This window comes from Hyaena hyaena, unplaced genomic scaffold (assembly GCF_003009895.1).
Source record: "Hyaena hyaena isolate Hyena2069 unplaced genomic scaffold, ASM300989v1 scaffold_164, whole genome shotgun sequence".
Taxonomy (NCBI): domain Eukaryota; kingdom Metazoa; phylum Chordata; class Mammalia; order Carnivora; family Hyaenidae; genus Hyaena; species Hyaena hyaena.
Window position 1 is genome coordinate 46425 of NW_024080796.1, and position 19363 is coordinate 65787.

At 46.7% G+C, this 19363-nt stretch overlaps 1 protein-coding gene across 1 annotated transcript in view; it reads left to right on the top strand.

Moving 5' to 3' along the window:
* Positions 1-3762: 3762 nt before the first annotated feature.
* The window catches only part of ETV6 (ETS variant transcription factor 6), a gene marked incomplete at its 5' end in the record, with an annotated part of 152518 nt that continues 136917 nt past the window's right edge, over positions 3763-19363 (top strand). Inside the window, one exon of the mRNA XM_039239962.1 lies at positions 3763-3895. Within this exon, the coding sequence (XP_039095893.1) occupies positions 3763-3895 (133 nt within the window). The remainder of the gene's footprint in view (positions 3896-19363) is intronic.

The window sequence follows — 19363 nt, forward strand, 5'->3', positions numbered from 1 at the left end:
CATTTTTTGACTTTTCTGTTCTGTAATATGCATTTGTGGTGGGGGCAGAGGGATGGGAGAGGGGAGGGGACATCCCATTCTCCTATGGAGCATAAAATGTTTAAGCTTATTTTACGTGCTAGTCACACGTTCCCTAAGCACTTGATTTAAAAATGAGCAGAATCCAGTGGGTACCCTTCATTGGCCCTTCATGGTTTGGGGGAGGGCGGAGGACAGGGAATAGACCTCATTTTGGTTTCGGTAGTTAAATGCTTCCAACAACCTTACTCCATATTCCATTTAAATTAAAAAAAGAAGAAGAAGAAGAAGAAAAAGCTTTCTATAATGGTTGGTGAAATTTACATTTCATCCCTTGCCTAAAACTACTTTTAGGCTTATTTTCTCTTTTCAGAGCTTTGTGCTGTCCCCTGTCCCCCCCCCCCCCTTAGGTATTACAATTGGTCTTAGAAATGGCAATCCTTCCCTTTTGTTCTGCAGGTTGGTTTGATAGGTTGTGTCTGCACATTTGAGAGCAGCACATTTTATTTATTTTTTTTTAGCACCTAAACAATAATGTAACCACATCACGGCCTTTTCAGTCACATCGTTGACCCCCGTCAACACAAATGCATTAATGTTGTATTCATTTTATCCCCTACAACACTTGAATGCATTAATATCACTCTCTGTAGCATTTTAATTTAATTAGAACAGTGGTTATAATCCTCTGGGGGAAAATCGTTATCCCGTCTGTAATGTTAAAATAAAACACCTCTGGTTTTCACCCGACTGACAATTTGCTTTTGAGGTGACTGAGCTGTACGCGGGTGCTCCCTCCTCTTTGTTGGGGTCGGCCCACAGAGGCAGTTATGAGGAAATAGGTCTCCTTTATTTGAGAAATTGGGTGTTTTAGTTTCCTTAAGCCTCTCCGTCTAGATGTCTCCATCTGACATTGTGGTGTTTGTTTCCTATTTCTAATTGCTAGTAGTGTGCTGGTTATGCCTTGTAGATGTTAAGTGCATGGTTGTAGGAATAGATGAAAAAATGTGAACTGTGTGAGTTGCCCTAGAAATTAACAAAAAGAGAGACAAAGCCTGCCATGTGGGGTTTCCAGGTGTGTGTTTTGTTCTGTTAGGAAAGAAGCCCACATACTGGGCGATGTCCTTTCTTGGGTCCCTTCAGGGCTCTACTGGCTGCTGACCTCAGGGTCAGGGTAGGGGTGTAATGGCTGCTAGCGAACTGCTCAAGGCCCTAGAAGTGCATTTTGCTTCAACCCCTGCCCCCCTTCCTGGTCAAGTACTCTTTCTTCTGATACTGACAAATCTCTTCGTTGAACCTTTTAAAAGAGCTTCCCGTCCCACACTTAGGGTGTTGCAATATTGCTGAGTAGAAACCATCATCTGGAATGAGAGTCCAGAAGCTGTCTCCATCTAGAATTGTTTGGACATGGGGCGTGTCATAAAATCCCAGGGCAGGCACTGAAGTGTGGCTTTTCAGTATAGCAGTAAGGATAGGTGACCACGCAGATGTGCACACACACCAGGGGCTCCCTCCTGAGAAGGTACAGTTGATAATTTAGCCAATCAGAATACATACATTTTAAAGGCGGTACCTAACTTGACTCTTATCAGTACGCTAGAGGTAGATTTCCCAAGAAACCAAGTAAAATCTGCTTTGAGGGCTGGGTTTCTCCCCTTTTTGACTTTGAAGGATTTGGTGAAGGGTGAGGGAGCTGGGATGACGTGGCCTCTCACTCACAGGGACCAGTTGTGGGATCTGGAGAGTTTCTCCTTGCTCTAAGAGATAGTCATGTTATGAAATGCTGCCTTTTCTTTTTTTTTTTTTTCTCGCACTCGTGCCATGCCATTTGAAAACTCTTTGGCTGCACAATGTTTTCTTCATCAACAGTTTCACTTCTGCAAAAACCCTAACAAAACAAAGCTATTTCTGGGAATAAAGTTAACGGCAGATAAGATATCTAGACATACTGGGACTGGGTTTTTTTTTTTTTTTTCGAGGGTTGAAGTGTGTTAAACTAGAAGAACAGACTGCATTTAAAATGCTTCAAAAGCCTATCTCACTTTGAAAACCCCCTAAACAGATTGTGTGTTTCCCAAAGGTGTGTTGATGCCTTTGACTCTTTCACCCGCCAAACCCCAAACCAAACCCCCCAAACTTATAACTCTTCCTGAAGCTAGAGTTGCTCAAAATAGGTGTGATTGACAAAGTTCAAGAAAAGTGAAGCTGAAGGCTTTGCCTCTGGGTGACCTTTCACAGGACATCACGATTGATATAGAAGTGAAATCTAGTATGTATACGCCTGCCTTTAATTAAGAAATTCACCAGGAAACTTTAGGATGTATGTTTAAACAGAACTATTCTAAATGCCTTAGTTGCTTGCAGAGGATGCCTCAGGGAAGGCACAGTGATTCCATTTCGGAAATTACAGAAATATGTATATATTCATTTAAAATTGAAACTTCCTACCACAACCACCAAACTTTCCAGGCTCTGAGCAGAAGAGAAGCTTTAATTTGGTTATACAGCCAGGGGGACACCCCCCCCACTTCCCTTTGCACATTTGATGAAATACAAAATGTTAGAGAGCTGTCTTTCTAAAACATAAACACCCCACTTTACTTTATTTTCATCTGTGATTTTCCTTTGGCTCCTGATTTTTGTCTTCGTAATGACATCTTCCTCATCTTCCCCCCCAACTTATTTTTGGACCTCGTATGTCCCACTTTGCTTTGCCCAGTTGAACCACAGAAACTGACGGAAGTTATGTTTATTTATGTATGGACTTTAAGTCAAAGTAGTTGGTATATAGATCTGAGATGCAAATTGTGCTGCTGGTCTAGATGAACGTAATGGTTGGTTCCTTGCCATTATTTGCCGTGTTTGCACTTGAAGCTAGTAATAATCCTTCCCATCCCATCCCACCCAGTTGTTTTAAGTGATCTAACAAACACTGCCTGTTTGAATTTAAACAGTGGATCCGCAGTTGTCAGTTGAATAAGTACCTTCAATTAGACAGCGCTTTCCTCAAATGCAGACAGTTCTTGAATGAGCTCTGAAATACTTTAGAAGGAAAGGAGCGCGCTCTTAAGATGGAGAACGAAGGGACGAGGAGACGCTGTGAATGTCGCAGATATGTCCCTGCTACGAAGGAAAAAATTAAACCCTGGATATTTTTGGTTTATAATGAGATAGACCGACCATAGAAAAACCGTGCTTGCAGATTTATTCGCTAAATCTAGAATTTCCAAGCCATCACTTCGAGCTCACCTCTTCTTGGATCTGAGTACAGAATCATATTTGCATTAGAAGCTGGGGATATTGCCAGAGAAGAGGAAACGTGGTTTTAATGTATGGGTGACATCAATTATGTGACTTGGACAAGTAATTTTTGAGAGTAGTCTTTAAAGCCATTCTCTTGGACATACTGTTTCATTTCCTCCACCTTGTCTGCCCTCTTCACTTGAAAAAACCTCTAGTACAGCGGGGAGGGGAAATGGATACCCATTGACCCGAGTCCAAAGAAGCCCTAGGTTAAGCCTTTCCACAACCTCGTTGTAAAGCCCTAATGCTGGAGATCTGAAAGACCACTAACTGTCTGGAGTGTCTGGAGGGCGAGCAGCAGTGATGCGAAGCCTGGTTGCTGCCATGCTCAATGCCCTCTGCCCCGTTTGCTCCCCACCCCTCTGGCTGTTTTCACACCGAAGTCAGTTCCAAGCGTTCATGGTCTTCTTCCCCCTCCCCTCTTCCTGCCCTTCTTTTTAACAGCAGGAACGAGTGTCATATACACCTCCCGAGAGCCCGGTGCCAAGTTACGCTTCCTCGACTCCACTTCATGTTCCAGTGCCCCGAGCGCTCAGGATGGAGGACGACTCGATCCGCCTGCCCGCACACCTGCGTGAGTGTTGGCGCGCATGCGCGCGGGGGTGGGCCGGAGGACAGAGCGGCTGGGAGCGGAATGGTTGCCGGCGCGGGGGCGGGGCTTCAGGCAGGACATTGGCCTCCCTCTTGGGGTCCGCCGTGGGAACGTCACAGTCTTCTTTCACCCCCGCCGCCCCCTCCCCCCGCCATTCACCACCCCATTGACGGCTTTGAAAAGCTTGAGACCCCTGTCCCTTTCTGACCTGTTACCCCCGACTCTGGAAATGCGCACCGTAGAGCAAGGTCAGCTACATCTCCTGAGATCTGAAAGTGAACGTTTTGGGAAAGTTTGTCTCTCTTCTTGAGTTCACGCGTGGCCGCTCGTTTTCATCTTTTCGCAGGCCCTACATTTGGGGCACTTTCTGAGTCAGATGCTCTCCCTGTTTGATTTTAGGCTGTGTTGCTCTTCCTTTCTTTATACGGAGGGCCTCCCAGCCTGTTTTTGTTTTCGTTTTTGTTTTGTTTTTTGTTTTGTTTTGTTTGCTGGCTGCTTTTCTTTCCTTCATTTGGCCTTTCCCTCCATCCTTCCGTTTGCTCCCCTCTCCTGCTTTTCTTGCACCTGCATTGCCTTCCCGGCTGCAGCCTTTGTCGTCTCTCCAACCTTTCTGTCTCAGGTCACCTCTGCCCCTTGCCTCTCCCGCCATCGATCTGCAGCGTCGCAGAGGCTCAGCGCCAGCGCACGTGTGCGGCTGGGGCCCGTCTCCAAAGCAGCCGACACCTGTCATTTCCTTTTCGTCTTCCTTTCCTGCGCTGCCACCCAGCCTCTCGAGGGTACAGTGCGATGGGGCAGCCGGGGAGAGCGAGGCACCTGATTCCCACCCTGATCGCAGTGTCCAAGAAAACGCCAGGCTCTCTGGCTTGCGTATCGTCCTCGGGGCGCAAGTCCAGGTGGTACGGAGTACGGGGGTCACCTTGGCCCTTCCCTAGCTGATTCCTGCGACTTGAGTGGCAGCGCGCGCGGTTGTGCCTGCCGCCTTTCCCTGGCCTGGTGACGCTCCCCGGGATATTCACCGCCTCTTGTTCCCGTCTCTCCTCGGAAGCCAGAAGGTTGCTCACTGAAAGGGGAGAACAGAAGGAGAAGAGGGTGCGGGCTTCTCTTCCCTGTCCCTGCGATAAATCAGGGAACCGGGAATCGGGTGACTGACTGGGTTGCTGGGAAGTCGCGGGGGAGTCTGGCTGGCTCTTCCTCCTCCTCCAGTGAGGATGCCTGATGGGCTTCGGGCGAGGACTTGAGGGCCACGACAGTCCGTCCCCTCCTCCAGCTTGCTGTGTCCCACACTGTCTACAGAGTCGCCACAAGTTACAGGCGGCATATTCCAGCTCCACGTGGGCAGAGGTAAAGGGCACAGCTCCACCCTGCCGTCTCCTCCACAAGATGAGATTGGGACCATAGTGGGGCCAGGCTCATGGCTGTGGGCACCCTTGTCCTCCATTACCTAGAGCATCGTGGCCCCAGTAGAGCAGACAGGACTGGAAAAGAAACCACAGGCAGGTCATAATCTCTTTTCCTCCAGAAGCTGTCCTGTGACCAGTAGCATATCCACTTCAGGAATATTCGCTTCCCAGTCGAGCATGCTTGATTATGCCGTGCAGAGCACTCCTACCGTCTAACCTCGTTCATTTTGTTTATTCAACACTGCGCTGCGCCAGGCACTCTTCTCGATGCCCGGGATACAGAAATGAACACAGCCCGCCAAACTCCTTGCCCTTATAGAGCTTCACGTCTAGTACACAGAAAAAGAAATATGTGAACTTTGATCCCAAACAGGCTGAGATTTCTTTCATAGCCTTTCATCCCTTTCTTTTGAGACATCTGGCCCAAGAAGGCCCTAACTCTTGGTTTGCCTCTGGATGCCTTTAGTTTTGGAAGCTCTTTTACCACCCGGGACCGTCTCCCCAAAAGTAGTGACCATGGCAAAAACCAGCCAAGAAACACACCAAACTAGGGGACCTTAATTCTTAATTAGTTCTGCTGTTGAACCAGCTGTTTGATTGTGAGTCAGTCCTTACAATACTCAGTTTTCCTACGATACACGATTGCAGTGGGTCAAGAGACTGTCTCCTGGCCCTCTTACCTTTACAGTATCAGGATCTCATTTAAAGAGGCATTCTGCCTACTCAGAACTGTATTTTCTATGCCAACACTCTTCTGGGGAAGACGGTTGCCTCCCAGGCCACAGCTGGACTGCCGACTGCTCCCTGCGCTTCCACACGATCGTAATAGCTAATATTTGTCGGGGGATTACCCCGGACCCGGCACTGTGTGAAGTCCTTTATGTAAATTGTTTCATTTCATTCTTCCAGCATGGATTTGTGTCCATGTCACACGCAAGGAATTTAGGGATTAGAGAATACGTAACCTGCCAAAGCCACACAGTTAGGAAGAGAGAGAGAGAATCGGGATTCAGACTCAGTCCCGCCTGACCCCAGAGCCAGGCTCTTACCTACTGTGCCACTGTGTAAGTGTGTAAGTATGCCTTGGATAGATGGATGAATTCAGGGTTGACGCTTAGCCAGTATTCACCGGTGTAGCTGTAGTGGCTGGAATGGTGTATGGCTGGAATCTTCTCACCGGTCAATGAATGGTGGGATAGTTTGCTTATCTCCCTCGGATGGGTGGATGGAGGGATGGACAGACCCTCCACATATATTAGCATATCTAGGATTATCATATATAGCATTGTAGCCCGTTACTGCTGACTTTAGAACGTATTCAGTTGTTAGAATATGGATTCAGGTCAGGGCGATGCCTTCTGTCTGGCAGGCTGACTCTCAAAGGCTTCTGGGTGATCTGCATGAGCCCCGTTGGTTCTGACATCTGGAGTGAATCCTCTGAAAATGGAGGTTCCCAGGCTTTTGTTGTTTGTCCTCAGCTGGGGCTTTCCACATGAGGCTGAGCCGCCTGCCCTGCTCGCCTGTTCCAGGATTCAGCTGCACGTTGGGCTGTTTGAGAAACCTCTCGTGTAGCCCCTAGGTTGGTCGAGGCTACGCCATGTCCTTGAAGACGCATCCCAGCTGGGTTTCCAAACCTAAAAGAAAATAAATATTCTAACAAGGGAATTGGGTTCTTGCTGTTTTAATCTGGGATTCCAGACAATTCCCAATGGAATGCTCATGGAAAGTACGGGGAAGAATCTGGAAGCCAAGGCAGCAGCAGGACATTTATGGTATTGCGAGGTTGAAAGCATTTTTAGCTGCTTGTTTTAAAGGGATACTCACCAGACTGGTATGCGTCAGAGTAGCTTCTTTTCACCATTTATCCTCATGGATCTCCAGATAAACCGCCTGTCTTAACTCTTTCTTTTTCTCTTTTCATACTTAAGTCAAGATACAGCCTTTCCTAGTTGGAGGGAGGGTAGGGGTGATCATGTTTAAGATTCGCATAGGAGGGGTTCTCGCCATCTTGTTCTGCAAACTAGAGCTGTATACAAATTAGCAAGCTGTTGGGAAGTAGAAAGTAATGCCTTTCCTTCTACTGGCCTGTGATAAAAACAAAGTGGTAAATGGAGCAAAGTGTTAAATGGCGAGTAAAGAGGACCTGACGGGTCCAGGTGCGGTGGTCTGGGCCTAGGAAGGGGGCGAGCAAAGGGGAGAAGGGCCCGCCCCGCACTGGCCTGGCCTGGCCTCCCCACAGCTCACGTGTGCAGGCTTGTGGCTGCCAACACAGGTTCCTGGAACCTTCCTGTTCTGCTAGGAGAGCAAACATAGGTATGTTTATTGACAAGATGGAAAGGCCTTCTTCTTCTTCTTTTTCTTCCCCCCTGTCCTTCCACAGAGGATACTGACTTAATTTTTAAGCTTGAGGGTAGAAGAGCTGAAGTACAGCAATTATACCAGGTCAGCTGAAAGACACACAAAGCTCTACTCCTTAAAGGGAGCCTAAGCCTCTCGTTGTTCCTTGAAAACCCAGAAAGGACTGAAGGCCCCAGAGAGTGGCTGGAGGAGCTCGCTATCTATTCTCTAAGCAGTGAAGGCTATCGCCTCATTTTCACAAGGGACCTCCTGGGGTGAAGGGGAGACATTTTCTCATTTGTCTGCCCAAAGACCGCCTTTTTCTGAGTTTCTGGGGGAGCATGGGTGTTGCGGGGGGGCCAGAGGTGCCCCATGAGGTGGTGCCCACTGTGTGAACCACTCAGCCTCAAGCAGTGATGTCCGGGGCTGCCCATCGGATTACAGTAAGCGTGCTTCAGATTCATCGGCAGAATTTAAATCACTAAGTGTCTTGTTTTTACGTTAAATCCCCTTTTGCACGATCATTTTGGATTTAGTGGTTATAATCCCATCTAATCACAGGTTGACGTGACGCTCTCTGCCCAAAGACTTTGCACAGTTTCACAGTGCCAGTTGGGCCTTCTAATCTCCCCGCGAGTTGGTATTTAAAAATCGGAACTGAGGACTCATTCATCATTTTTAATAGGGTTACGGTTTATGATGTTGCAGGTTAATAAATAGCCATAATAGCCGCTCAGAGTTTTCTAGAATCGGAACACCAGAAATAGTCCCTTGGCTCTACTTCCTTTCCTTGTGAATCTTTCAAAATTCTTACATTACTACTCCTACTTGTGTGTTTAATAATTTAATTTAATGCCTGCCTTTGGAAACGTTACCTCGTTGCTCACCCACTTCGTGATTTTTGCCTTCTCAGCACAGTAACTGAATTGAAGACAGTCACGTGGTGAGCAAGGCTATATTAGAACCACGATAGTGCGAAGAGATGTACTGCCTCTCTTTTCTAATTAGCTGGAGCAGCCCACAATTTTATACACTTGCAAGTTAATTTTATTCCCCAAGAAGAGGCAAAAATGGGAATTAAAGGTAATCGTAGTTAGTATTTTATATTGTTAGGAGCGACGGCATGTGCTCATATATATTATCTCATTTAATCAGGCAACAGCCTTTGAAGTAGGTGTTACAGATTCTGTTTTATGGATGGGCTGACTGTGGCTCAGGAGGCTCCACCAAATCTTTCAGATTCACACAGCCTATGAGGAGCCGAACGTGATGTCTACCTTGGAAGTCACCAGTTAGGCTTCTTAGGAGAGCACGGGATGATGGAGTCTTGTGGACCTAAAAGTGGAGACACTGCTGACTATTGGAGTCTGGGCGGCCGTGGGTGCGGGGGACTGGGAGCACTTGGGCTCTGGTAATGCACTTGACCATCAATTTGCACTGAACCTCAACACGGTGGCTTCCACCAGGAACCAGAGGCCGTTACTGTGGATAATTCACTTCCGTCTTGCCCCACCCATCTCTCCTGTTCCTCCCTCGTCACTCTCTTGTGAGCTCAGATTGACGTTCCGCTACTGTCTGCAACAGAGCTGGCTGTGAAGGCCTCAGAGGGCCAGCTCCAGGAGTGGGGCCCGACCACATCCCCACATTCCCTGGCATTTCACCAGGAATGGCCTCCTGGGAACAGGTCTCGCTGCCTTTTTGGCGTTTCCAAAGGAAAAGGCATGGCAATCGAAAGGACTTGGGTTCAAGTCAGGAAAGAACTGAGTGGGCTTGGGTTCCAGGGCTGCCTGTCTCTGTTAGAGATGATTTAACCTAAAACTCAAGTTTCTACTGCACCTGACCATGAGGGTTTCCCGTAAAGATCAGAGCTAACTTAAGGGAGCACCTAGCATGGTGCCCGCCAAACGGTGGCCAGTAACTCACAAGGGTCTATTTCAGTTCCCAAAGCTGGTAAACAGCCTGTTTAGGAGGTGGCTTCCTCATTTTTAAGGGCAAAGAGAAGCATGTATGTCCTTGTTTGTTTCACTGAAGAAAGGCCCCTGAGTTCTGCCTGTATAGCATCGAGACTGAGTTCCATCAGTTACACTGGAAGTCGGCTTTATTTTCTAACGTCTCTGATTTCTAGGAGCTCAGTTGTGCTCTCCTACCCACACCCTATCTGCACGTCTGTCTGGGATGGTTTTCTTCACTGGCCTTGCCCAAATCTGTAGGTCTCCTTCTGTGGCCCGCCCTTACCCTTCTTCTAAAACCCAGCAAGGCCTCCCGTGTCCTTTGCCGTTATCAGGATTCCAAAAATGGCCTCGCCTCACGCAGCTGCCTGTGACGTGTCGTGACATCACCAGCAGAGTTGAGGCAAGGACACGGGGCGGGGTGGGGGGGAGATTTAGTTCAAAGTCAGAATCTGACAAAGCAATAAGGACTTCTAACGAAGATGGCCAGCCACCAGCATTTTATATCTTGTTTCCCTGTAAGCCTTCCTTTGGGTGCCTTCACCATTCACATTCAGATGCTTGAAGGCTTTCTCCTTTTCCAGCAGCACGTGTGGCTGTATCAGGGGCCCTGCTTAGCTGTTTCAAACAGCTTGAAGAGAAAAAAAAAAAAAAAAACCAGCTCACAACCGAACAGCCAGGATGCTTTGGAAGGGAAATTTCCTTTTTGGGCTCGCTGTCTGAAAGAATTTCCGATGCAGGCAGACGTTAATTCCTAGCTCCGTGCTTCCTGATAAGGAAGCAGCTTCAATAAATGCAGCTATTTATAGATGTCTTTCTTTAAAAAAAATATATAACCCAGAGGTCTATTGACCTTTTCTTTCACTTTGCATTTCATGCCGTGCGCTCCTTGTACATTTAAGGCAGTTCCTCCGGCAGAAGCTCTGACAAAGTGCCCGTGAACCTGGGGGTGGGGGGGGTGGGGAAGGGAGGGCTCTCTCTGTCCTTGGAATTCTGAAGTTGACGTTTGGAAGCTGTTGGCAGTTGGTGATCCCTGCCTGGTTTTGTGGGCTATTTGCGTGAGCCCAGAGATGCCCGGCACTGTTCTAGACCCAGTATTGAAAGAGTATGACAGACAAGCGAGATAGCCATTTAAACTTAAGAGCCGATGAGGACCAGTCAGTTCTCCGAGTAGTGACTTGAACAATGGGAGATAAAAGATATTCCCATTTCTTCTGTCTCCTTTCAATGGTCTCCCCTGGGATTTTCCAACCGTCAGAACCTCTGTGGTCTCTCTCTTGGCATATTAGGGCCCCTGTCCATTGAGGTCCATGGCCAACTTCATCTATTGTCACACAATCCTTGCTGACAGGCATGATGAAGATTCAATGTGACGTTGGCTTGAAATGGCTCTCATAGGTGACTCCTGAACATCCTCTCCATTATCACAAAGCACTGATGGGGCTGAATCTATACAAATATGATGAAGTTTCCATTCTCAAATAACAGATATTTTCTCCCATTTTGCTCTGTGCCTAAGTTGCATCTTATCAGTAGCTTAGACTCTTGAAATTTCTGACAGAAATGGCTTTGATTGCCTCATCTTTATGTTTTTCCAGAGGTGAAAGTTACCAAGGACCTTCGGATGTTACTGATTTCACTGATGTCATAGGAAGATTCTTGTTCAGTTGCCTGAACCCTCCATGTGTGTTCTGGGGTTTCTCTCTTCTGGTCCCGTCTGAAGGAAGGGAGAGTAGGATTTTAGAGATATAAACTGGCCCTGTCTCTGGTCACATGCAGACTGTAAATTCCCAAGAATAATTAGTTACCCTGCCCTGATAGTTACTGCTTCCATCTTGGGCAGGTGGATTAAACTCCATTCCTTTGAAATTAGACTCTATTTCTGTTTCCTCTAGATCATGGATAGAAATAGCCTCAAATGGAGCTCCAAGATTTCAGTAATAGAAATGCAGATTGCAGATATAGGTACCGGAGAAAGAGCTGTGGATGTGTGGTAGATGCAGATTAGATGCATTGGAGGCAAAGTCTAGTCCGTGTAGGGCTGTGCGGGGAACATTTGACTTCACCAGTTCACTGGGGCTGAATTCTCTACTTTGGGGGTGGTGGCATTAGCGACCATGGTTCACTGAGGAGGGTGGAGGTTTGTAACAAGCATTAAGAGAAGAAAACAAAAGGCACCCAGATGAGTCTTGAAGGGTGTGGAATAGTAATAGCTGAAGAAAAATTGCAGCAGTATCAGGCAGTCTATCTACCTCCACTTTAGAAGTAACAATATTAGGATTCAACTACCGTGTGTTTTCTAGGAGTGGCTTATCTTGGTGAATGAGTGTCCTTTTTGCTGTCATACCCACTTGCCAGTTTGCCAGAACTGTGCCATTTCCTAGGAGCCATTCCTGAGATCAGCTGTATATAAGATGCCACTCTAGGGATGCCTGGGTGGCTCAGTTCAGTTAAGCGTCCTACTTCGGCTCAGGTCAGTATCTCGCGATCCGTGAATTCAAGCCCCACGTCAGGCTCTGTGCTTGACAGCTCAGAGCCTGGAGCCTGCTTCAGATTCTGTGTGTCTCTCTCTTTCTCTGCACCTCCCCTGCTCGCACTCTGTCTCTCAAAAATAAATAAACATTGAAAAAGTTTTTTTTTTTTAAAGGATGCCACTCCACAGAAATCTCTGTTGCAATAATGTGCGTAATAAGTAATCATCGTCACTGCTGTTTATTGAGCACTTTCTGTGTGCCAAGACCTTTATATATGTTATCCTGAATAATCTCTAACACTACAAGGAAGATGTATTTGTGTCTGTATCCGTATCTGAGGCTCAGAGTGGTAAATCACTTGCCAGTGGTCACACAGAGAGAAGGTGACAGAGCCGTGATTTGAATCCAGATTGAATACCCCAATTTAGGCTTTTTGCTACGTCACTGTGCTGCTTCTTCATCAGGAGCTGATAGAAGTCGTGGTTAGAGGCCATTGGTTAGGAGAAAATCCAAGCTAACAGGTTGCTGGCTTCTTTTTTGTTTTAATTTAAGCAGAATTTTTATAAACAAGAGACCAGGAAAGCCAGAGGGATAAATGAGCGACACGAACTAAATTACCTTGTGAACATAGAGGAAGAAAAAATTTTCAAATTCAGTCCTCTCTGCAGACTGTTTTATTTTCAGGTACCTGTATAAATTCTGGAGTGTTAGAAGCAAAATTCAATGAAGTAAAACAATCCTGTTGTCCACAGTCTCCCTTCCTTGAAAAAGAGACGATCTGCCTCTCAGAGGATTAGTAAACAGCAAGAAAGATGATGTGCTCGAACGGAGATTGTATTATTGGGTTCACAAATGAAAGCATTTCATTCCTCATACTTTATGGTAGTCTGACATGCTTCAGAAAAAGGGTCTGACATTTTGGTGCCTCAGTTTACCAGCATGGGTTATGTTCCAGCAAATTCCGCCAGAGGGTAATAGAGCAGGGAGCGCATTTGTCTGAGTGTTGGCCCCTGCATGCCGGCTGGTGGGGTGATTCCAGACAATCCATTCTCTCTCCCAACCTGTAGCTTCCTCGTACATAAAGCAAAGTAGTCTGAGTACAGGATTCCGTGGGTCCGTCACAGCTCACACATTCTATTTGTTCTCTAATTCCAGAAGAGAAATAATAAGGGATGTTAGCAGTGGAGCATTATCTATAAATGCTAAGCATCATGGTCATTCACTTGATCTCAGCACTCAACATCAAGTTTTAGTTCAGATGACGGTATTTCAAGGATACAGGAGATTATTACCCTCTACTTTAGTTTGTGAGGATGCCCTCTCGCAAGGAGCTACGGCAGTTCAATACCTGATGCAATTGGATGCTTCCCTGATGATTAAGGTCAGGTATGGAGGTAGTTCCTCGACCTTGCAGATTTTTCTGAGGGCTGTTGTGGCCACTCGCACCTTACACCCGGTCCCAGGAACCTTCTCTCTGATCGCAGGCCTGCTTCCTAATTCTTGCAGACCTGAGAAGTATCTGTGAGTTGGCTCTTTGCCCAGGGCATTATGCACAGGTGTGGCTTCTGGTAACTACCTCCTTGACCCCAACTGCACGATTTGTGGGAATCCCCTCTGCACCTCGAGGCACGTTTGCCTTTTCCCGTAATGCATAAAAATGACAACATGTATTTTCCTCCCTCTGCCGATGTCCACTGGGTTTCCCGCTTTGCAAAGCCAGCTGATCTGCACGGATAGGGCCACAGGATCCTCTTCAGCTGGCCCCATAGCACATGCACAATTAATACCGCATTAATTAATTATAAGAGGGGAGAGCACAGTTGGCAAGGGAATGAAGGCTTTCAGCTTCTAAAGTGAAGGCTTTGATGCTGAGCTTTAAAGTACATTTCCATCCGCCCCAGCCAGCAGAGAGAATCTGTGACACGTCTGCCGTCCCATGGGCACGAAAACTCACACCCAAGAAACTCTTTCTAAATAGGGGCCCTGAATCAGTTACTCACATCATCTACTCGTTGCCACGGGCTGTGACAAAGGGGTATGGGATTAGGGAGAAAAGAACTGCCCAGAGCAGCAGTGACTTGTGAACAGAGCCGAGGGGTGGTTTTCTTTTGCCTTCTGAAGTAGCTCTCAGGTCACCAACGTCAGGAACTCATTGTAGAGAAATAAATGTGAGCAGATGACTTGGTGCCAACCCTCTTGAGGAAACAGAATTACTCTTTCTCCTTGCCCCTCCTGTGCCTTGCTTGAGGAAGTAGCCCAGAGGCAGTGGCAAGTTCACAAACCTGTTATTCTGATGGGCTGGAAGGTTCCTCTGTCTTGGGCATATTTTCCTACTACAGATGAACCAAGTGAGGGAGAAAACACTTTCCTTTCTTTTTCGTTCTAATTTCTTCCACACTGTCGTTCGCTTGGTTCTGCCTCCCACACTTACTCTTTGCACTTCTGGGCGCGAGGTGGTGGGGAAGCCGCCTCACAAAATCCCCGCCCTACGCAGAGAGTTCTCTTCTCCCTGTTGACAACCCTGCGTCAAATGTGTTGTGTGGCACTCTCGCTGCCCTTAACAGCCTGGCCAGGAATCACAAAGCTGCCCGGCTATCTGGGATTTTATTTAAAGGTTTTTTTAGAAACACAAAAGCAGAGATTCCCTGAGAGAGATTCCTCACTTGAGAGCCGTGGGTTATAAACGTCCTTTGAAACTACTCTTTAATTCTCTGATCGGCTGAGAGGGACTTCAGAGACCCACGAAAATCTAAACAGATGGAAAATTTGTTTGGACCTTGTCAAAGGAAAAAAAATTTTTTTTCTTTTGGTTCTTAGGCAAAGAAAAATTTCCCTTCAGACGAATCTAAGTGTGTGTGTGTGTGTGTGTGTGTGTGGTTCATATTGTCTCATAGCTGTACCTACAGATGTTTGCTTCACAAGACTCCTGTGATGATTCCTATTACTCAAAGCGATCCAGGGAAAGAAGGGGATGGAATACAGCTGGATTTTGTAGCTCTGGCATTGTACATTTAGCTGTGTAGCAGCCTCCGTCTTGTACTTTTTCATTTGCTAAAGGAGGATTGAGATTCAGAGAGTGGCTGGCTTCGGAACGCTTACTGTCCAGAAAGCACGACTATGGAGCAGGACAGAGGGCTTATAGCGGTTTGTGAACAGAGCCAGTGTTATGCTTTCGCCGGGTCTGCGGTCACCCAGGTACAGTGATTTAAGAGTGTCCCGAACTTAGGTCTCTCGCACGATGAACCGCCATGATGTCTGAAGTCCCATTGTTAAGATACATTCCTTTTGGATTGGGCATTATTCCTACCTAGCTCTCCTTTTTAACGGTTGGTTGTTAGGTTAGCTGCCAGTACTTTGGATAGAGATAATTAATACCTTAAGTTTCATTGATAACTTAATGAAAATTAGTGTATCAAACCTCTTGAATCCTTTAAAATAGAAGAACCATGGCCAGCATGGATAAAGTCAAGGGAGGGAGTGGAGTTGGGAGAAACTCCACACTTTTGCCTCGGGCTGGCCTTCTCCGTGGAGAAGACTGATGTAAAATTAGATGGAAAATCCAGGCCCCTTGATTCAGACAAAACATTGTGACCTCGGACCTCTGAGATGAAGATGAGTAATCCGATATTTACCAGGCCTGGCTGCTGGTGTCAAGGCATTTGCAGCATTGGTATTGACCGAACCAAGTTGGATCTTCTCTGGCACATGGTCAACTGGAAAATGTGCAAGTCATCTTCATTGCCTGGAGAGGAGGAGTGAACTTTGGATCTGAAGCCTTAAGTCTTTCAGTCAGTCTTCACCCAAATGCCTTTAACTCTGAAGTGACTGTATGTTTGATTGTAATACCAAGACCACGCTGATATCATGAGGGACCTCACGTTACTCCGAGTCTCAAGTTGGAGTGGTCAGGAAAATCTTGACTTGCGGAGAATTTAAAGGTGCTAGCCAGAGGTGAGTGGCTTATTTGAGGAGTGGGTGTGTGGAATTTGGGAGAAAGATCCTTCACAGCTCTCTGCGTGGAGTAATAACCACCATTTATTGAGTATTTGTGGAAGGCACTTTTCACATGTATTATATCATTTAATCCTCGTGACAGTCCTATGGGCTGAGTTTTATTATCCCCACTTCACTGATGAAAAGTCGGGTTTAAAGAGGTTAAGGAACTTGGCCAGAGTCACAGAGCTGGTAGTTGGCAAAGCAGGTTCCTCAGGCTCCCCTCCACACGTTCCCTCCCAATACAAGCCACAGGCCTGTTTCCTACACCCTTCTCTCTGAAAACATGAAAAATGATGTTGGGTCCCCCTAAGAGATTCAGCCGTGTGGTTAAAACCTCGTAAAGTTTAGGGAAAAAAAAAAAAAAAAAAAAGAATAACTAAAAATAAAACTACAAATCCACTCCACGGAAAATATCTACCACAACCCCCAGCCTCAGGGTTAATCTATTCAGATTTCAGTGCTATAGGATTCTCGCGAGGCCCTTAAATATCGCTCTGTTTCCTGGTAAACAATATCCCTTACAGAGCGCTGGCACTTGAATAGTGTAATAAGATCAGATTCTATCGCTCTGCGTTCTAATGCAATCTAATTGCAGGGTGAAAATCCAGGGCTGTCTTAGTTCCTCATCTATCTGTGTCTCTCTTTGTCGTACCGCCTGCTTTACAGTTTGAAGTTCAATACCACTCCCTCTTTTGGTGCTTTAGGTCTCTGTGTAGTTTCCCGTTCACAACATGGTTTTTTTTTTTTTTTTTAATGAAGTGATTTCAGATGGAAAATTAAAAACTTAATGCAGTTTCCTGCTAATGCCTCGCTGCTAAGAAGCTTCATAAAGTACTATATATTATTCTTCACTTCACAGCTGCTCCGGGTGCTCACCCACTTCGTCATTCACAATATGTCTGAGGGATTAGTTTTTACCAGGCTGTGGCTGTAGATATTTCTCCCCTTCCATGTTTTACTTAACATCTGCACTAGGGGAAGTTTATGTAGAAAAAAACTCCACCACCCTTGAGAAAAGAGGATATGGTAATGGACGTGCTTTAGAAGCTCTAGTGGGCTCCTTTATTTTCTTGTACCTTCTTCATCTGAAACACCGTAGTCTTTCTGTGACAGGTCTCAGGTCGGTGTGTGGGGCTGAGAGGGAACACGAGTGCGTGTTTCGCTCCCGTGTCCTTGTAAACCTCCTGTTTGGGTGTCGGGTGTGTGAGAGAATCACTATTCTGGTTTCAGGCAAAGGCGGGGGGGGGGACCTTACGCCCTAATAATACAGCCTCATCTTGGTGACCAGATCTGATTTTTGTTTAAATATCCAAGTTCCATGAAGACAGGGTTTTTTGCCTGTTGTTGTTGTTTTAACTATTTCATCCCCAGTCCCCAGAACAGTACCTGACACACAGTAGGTACTGCTTTTTGTGGGAAAATAATTCGGGCCTCAGGTGAGTCAGGGCAGCTGTGGAAGCGCAGCTCGGGGCCCTCTTTGTGTAAGCACTGAGGGTAACGAGTGAGATTTATGGGGAAAAAAAGCGCGGGTAGGATGTGGGAAACATAAAAATAAAATGTTTAGAGTAAGAGCAGACCAGACACCCTCTCTCTGCTACCCGTCCCCGCCCCCGCACGCCAACCAAGTTGTCCTGATTTTCAGAGTCTATTCAAATTAATAAAATTTTAAGTGAAAGAAAGAAAGAAAGAAAGAAAGAAAGAAAGAAAGAAGGAAGGAAGGAAGGAAGGAAGGAAGGAAGGAAGGAAGGAAGGAAGGAAGGAAGGAAGGAAGAGGTGCTTCAGTGGTGCAGCACCGTCGGATGAGCGTGGGGTGCGTGTCTGTGAGTGTGTCTGCCTGTGCTCCGTGGGTGAGTCTCCACAAGCCCCGCTTCTTAGTGAAAATGGCGGGTGCTTAATGTCTCCTGGAGAGGTCGAGCTCTTGCTGCGACGCGGGACAGGACGGAGGGGGGCGAGGGCGCTGGGGAATGAAGAAGAGGGAGGAAGGGGCGAGCCAGGGTGGGGTCCCCAGCCCTGTGGGGCGAGCCCCGAACTGTTTGTCCCCGCATCCCCCCAGCAGCAGAAAAGCCAGGGGTGTTTTGGGGACTCAGCTGCCAAAGTTTCTTGAAACAGCTCTGCTCAGAGGCATATGCTGGGCTCACTTCTGAGGGAAATTTCCTTTTTGGGGAAGTTGAAGCAAAGGAATTTCCTGTGTGGGCAGACAGAGCTTCCTGACTTGAAGGCTTCTTGGAAGGGAAACAGTTTCATAATGAAATGACAAATTAAAGACATACCAGCCGGGTTCACTTCAAAACAGCTATTGAGAGTACAGGCAAAGCCCTATTATACTCCCTCACAGAACAAAAATAAATCCCATCCTGACAGGTTTCTGTATGCTGGATTATATCCGTCCCCCCCGCACCTTCCTTCACAGCCTCTGCGCCTCTCCCTTCCTCCCACCCCCGCCATTAGCTGCCGCCATGTCTATCTTTAACCGCTCCCAGGAGCAGCCGGCAAGGAGGCTTGGAGCATCTCTGGCCGTGATGCTCTGTGGCTTCGCCCATCCCTGACCTACATGGAGGCCCGAGAGGTTATGTCACAGCCCCATGCTGCTAAGGCTCACCGAAGTGACCTCTTTCCTTCCCCCCTCTGACACAAACAATGGTTGAAGATGTCTTTAGCAAGGGGGTAAAAAAGAAAAAAAAAATGTAGCCATTTCCTAGGCTGGTCTTTAAAACCTTGTATGCAGTAAATGTAAGTGCCCTTCTGGTCTCAGGAGCTGAGCCTGAAGTCTTCGCTTTGTGGAAGGAAGTAAGGGTCTGGGTTGGGCGGAGGATGTTCTTACACCTGAACAGTTTTCTAAGGTTGGGTCAGCCCACGTTTTTTAAATTGACATGAAATGCCTTGTGGAGTAACTCTCTTTTTTTTTTCAGTCGAAAGGACCAGGAGAAAGGATGGCAGTAACAGTTGTGGGTCAGAATTCGTTAGTCTTAGGCTAATGAAGTGCAACGGCATAGGGTTTGGATCCAGATATGTGAGTTCAGACGCCAGCTCCAGCAATATACGACCAGCAGGATAACCTTGGCCAAGTCATTTAACATCTGGCCTCGGTTTCCTTATTCCTGAAATGGGTACAGCAGAACCTTTTGTATACTGTTGCGAGCAAGTTAGATTAGGATTTCAAAAACGCTTTGTAAACTCCTCTAAAGGCTTTTCCAAGTGGCGCTTGCTATTTAGCCATGATTGGGATCTTTTGGGATTGAAATACAGCATTAGGTTGAAAGAAGAAAGTTGTAGAATTTGTAGATCACTTCAGCA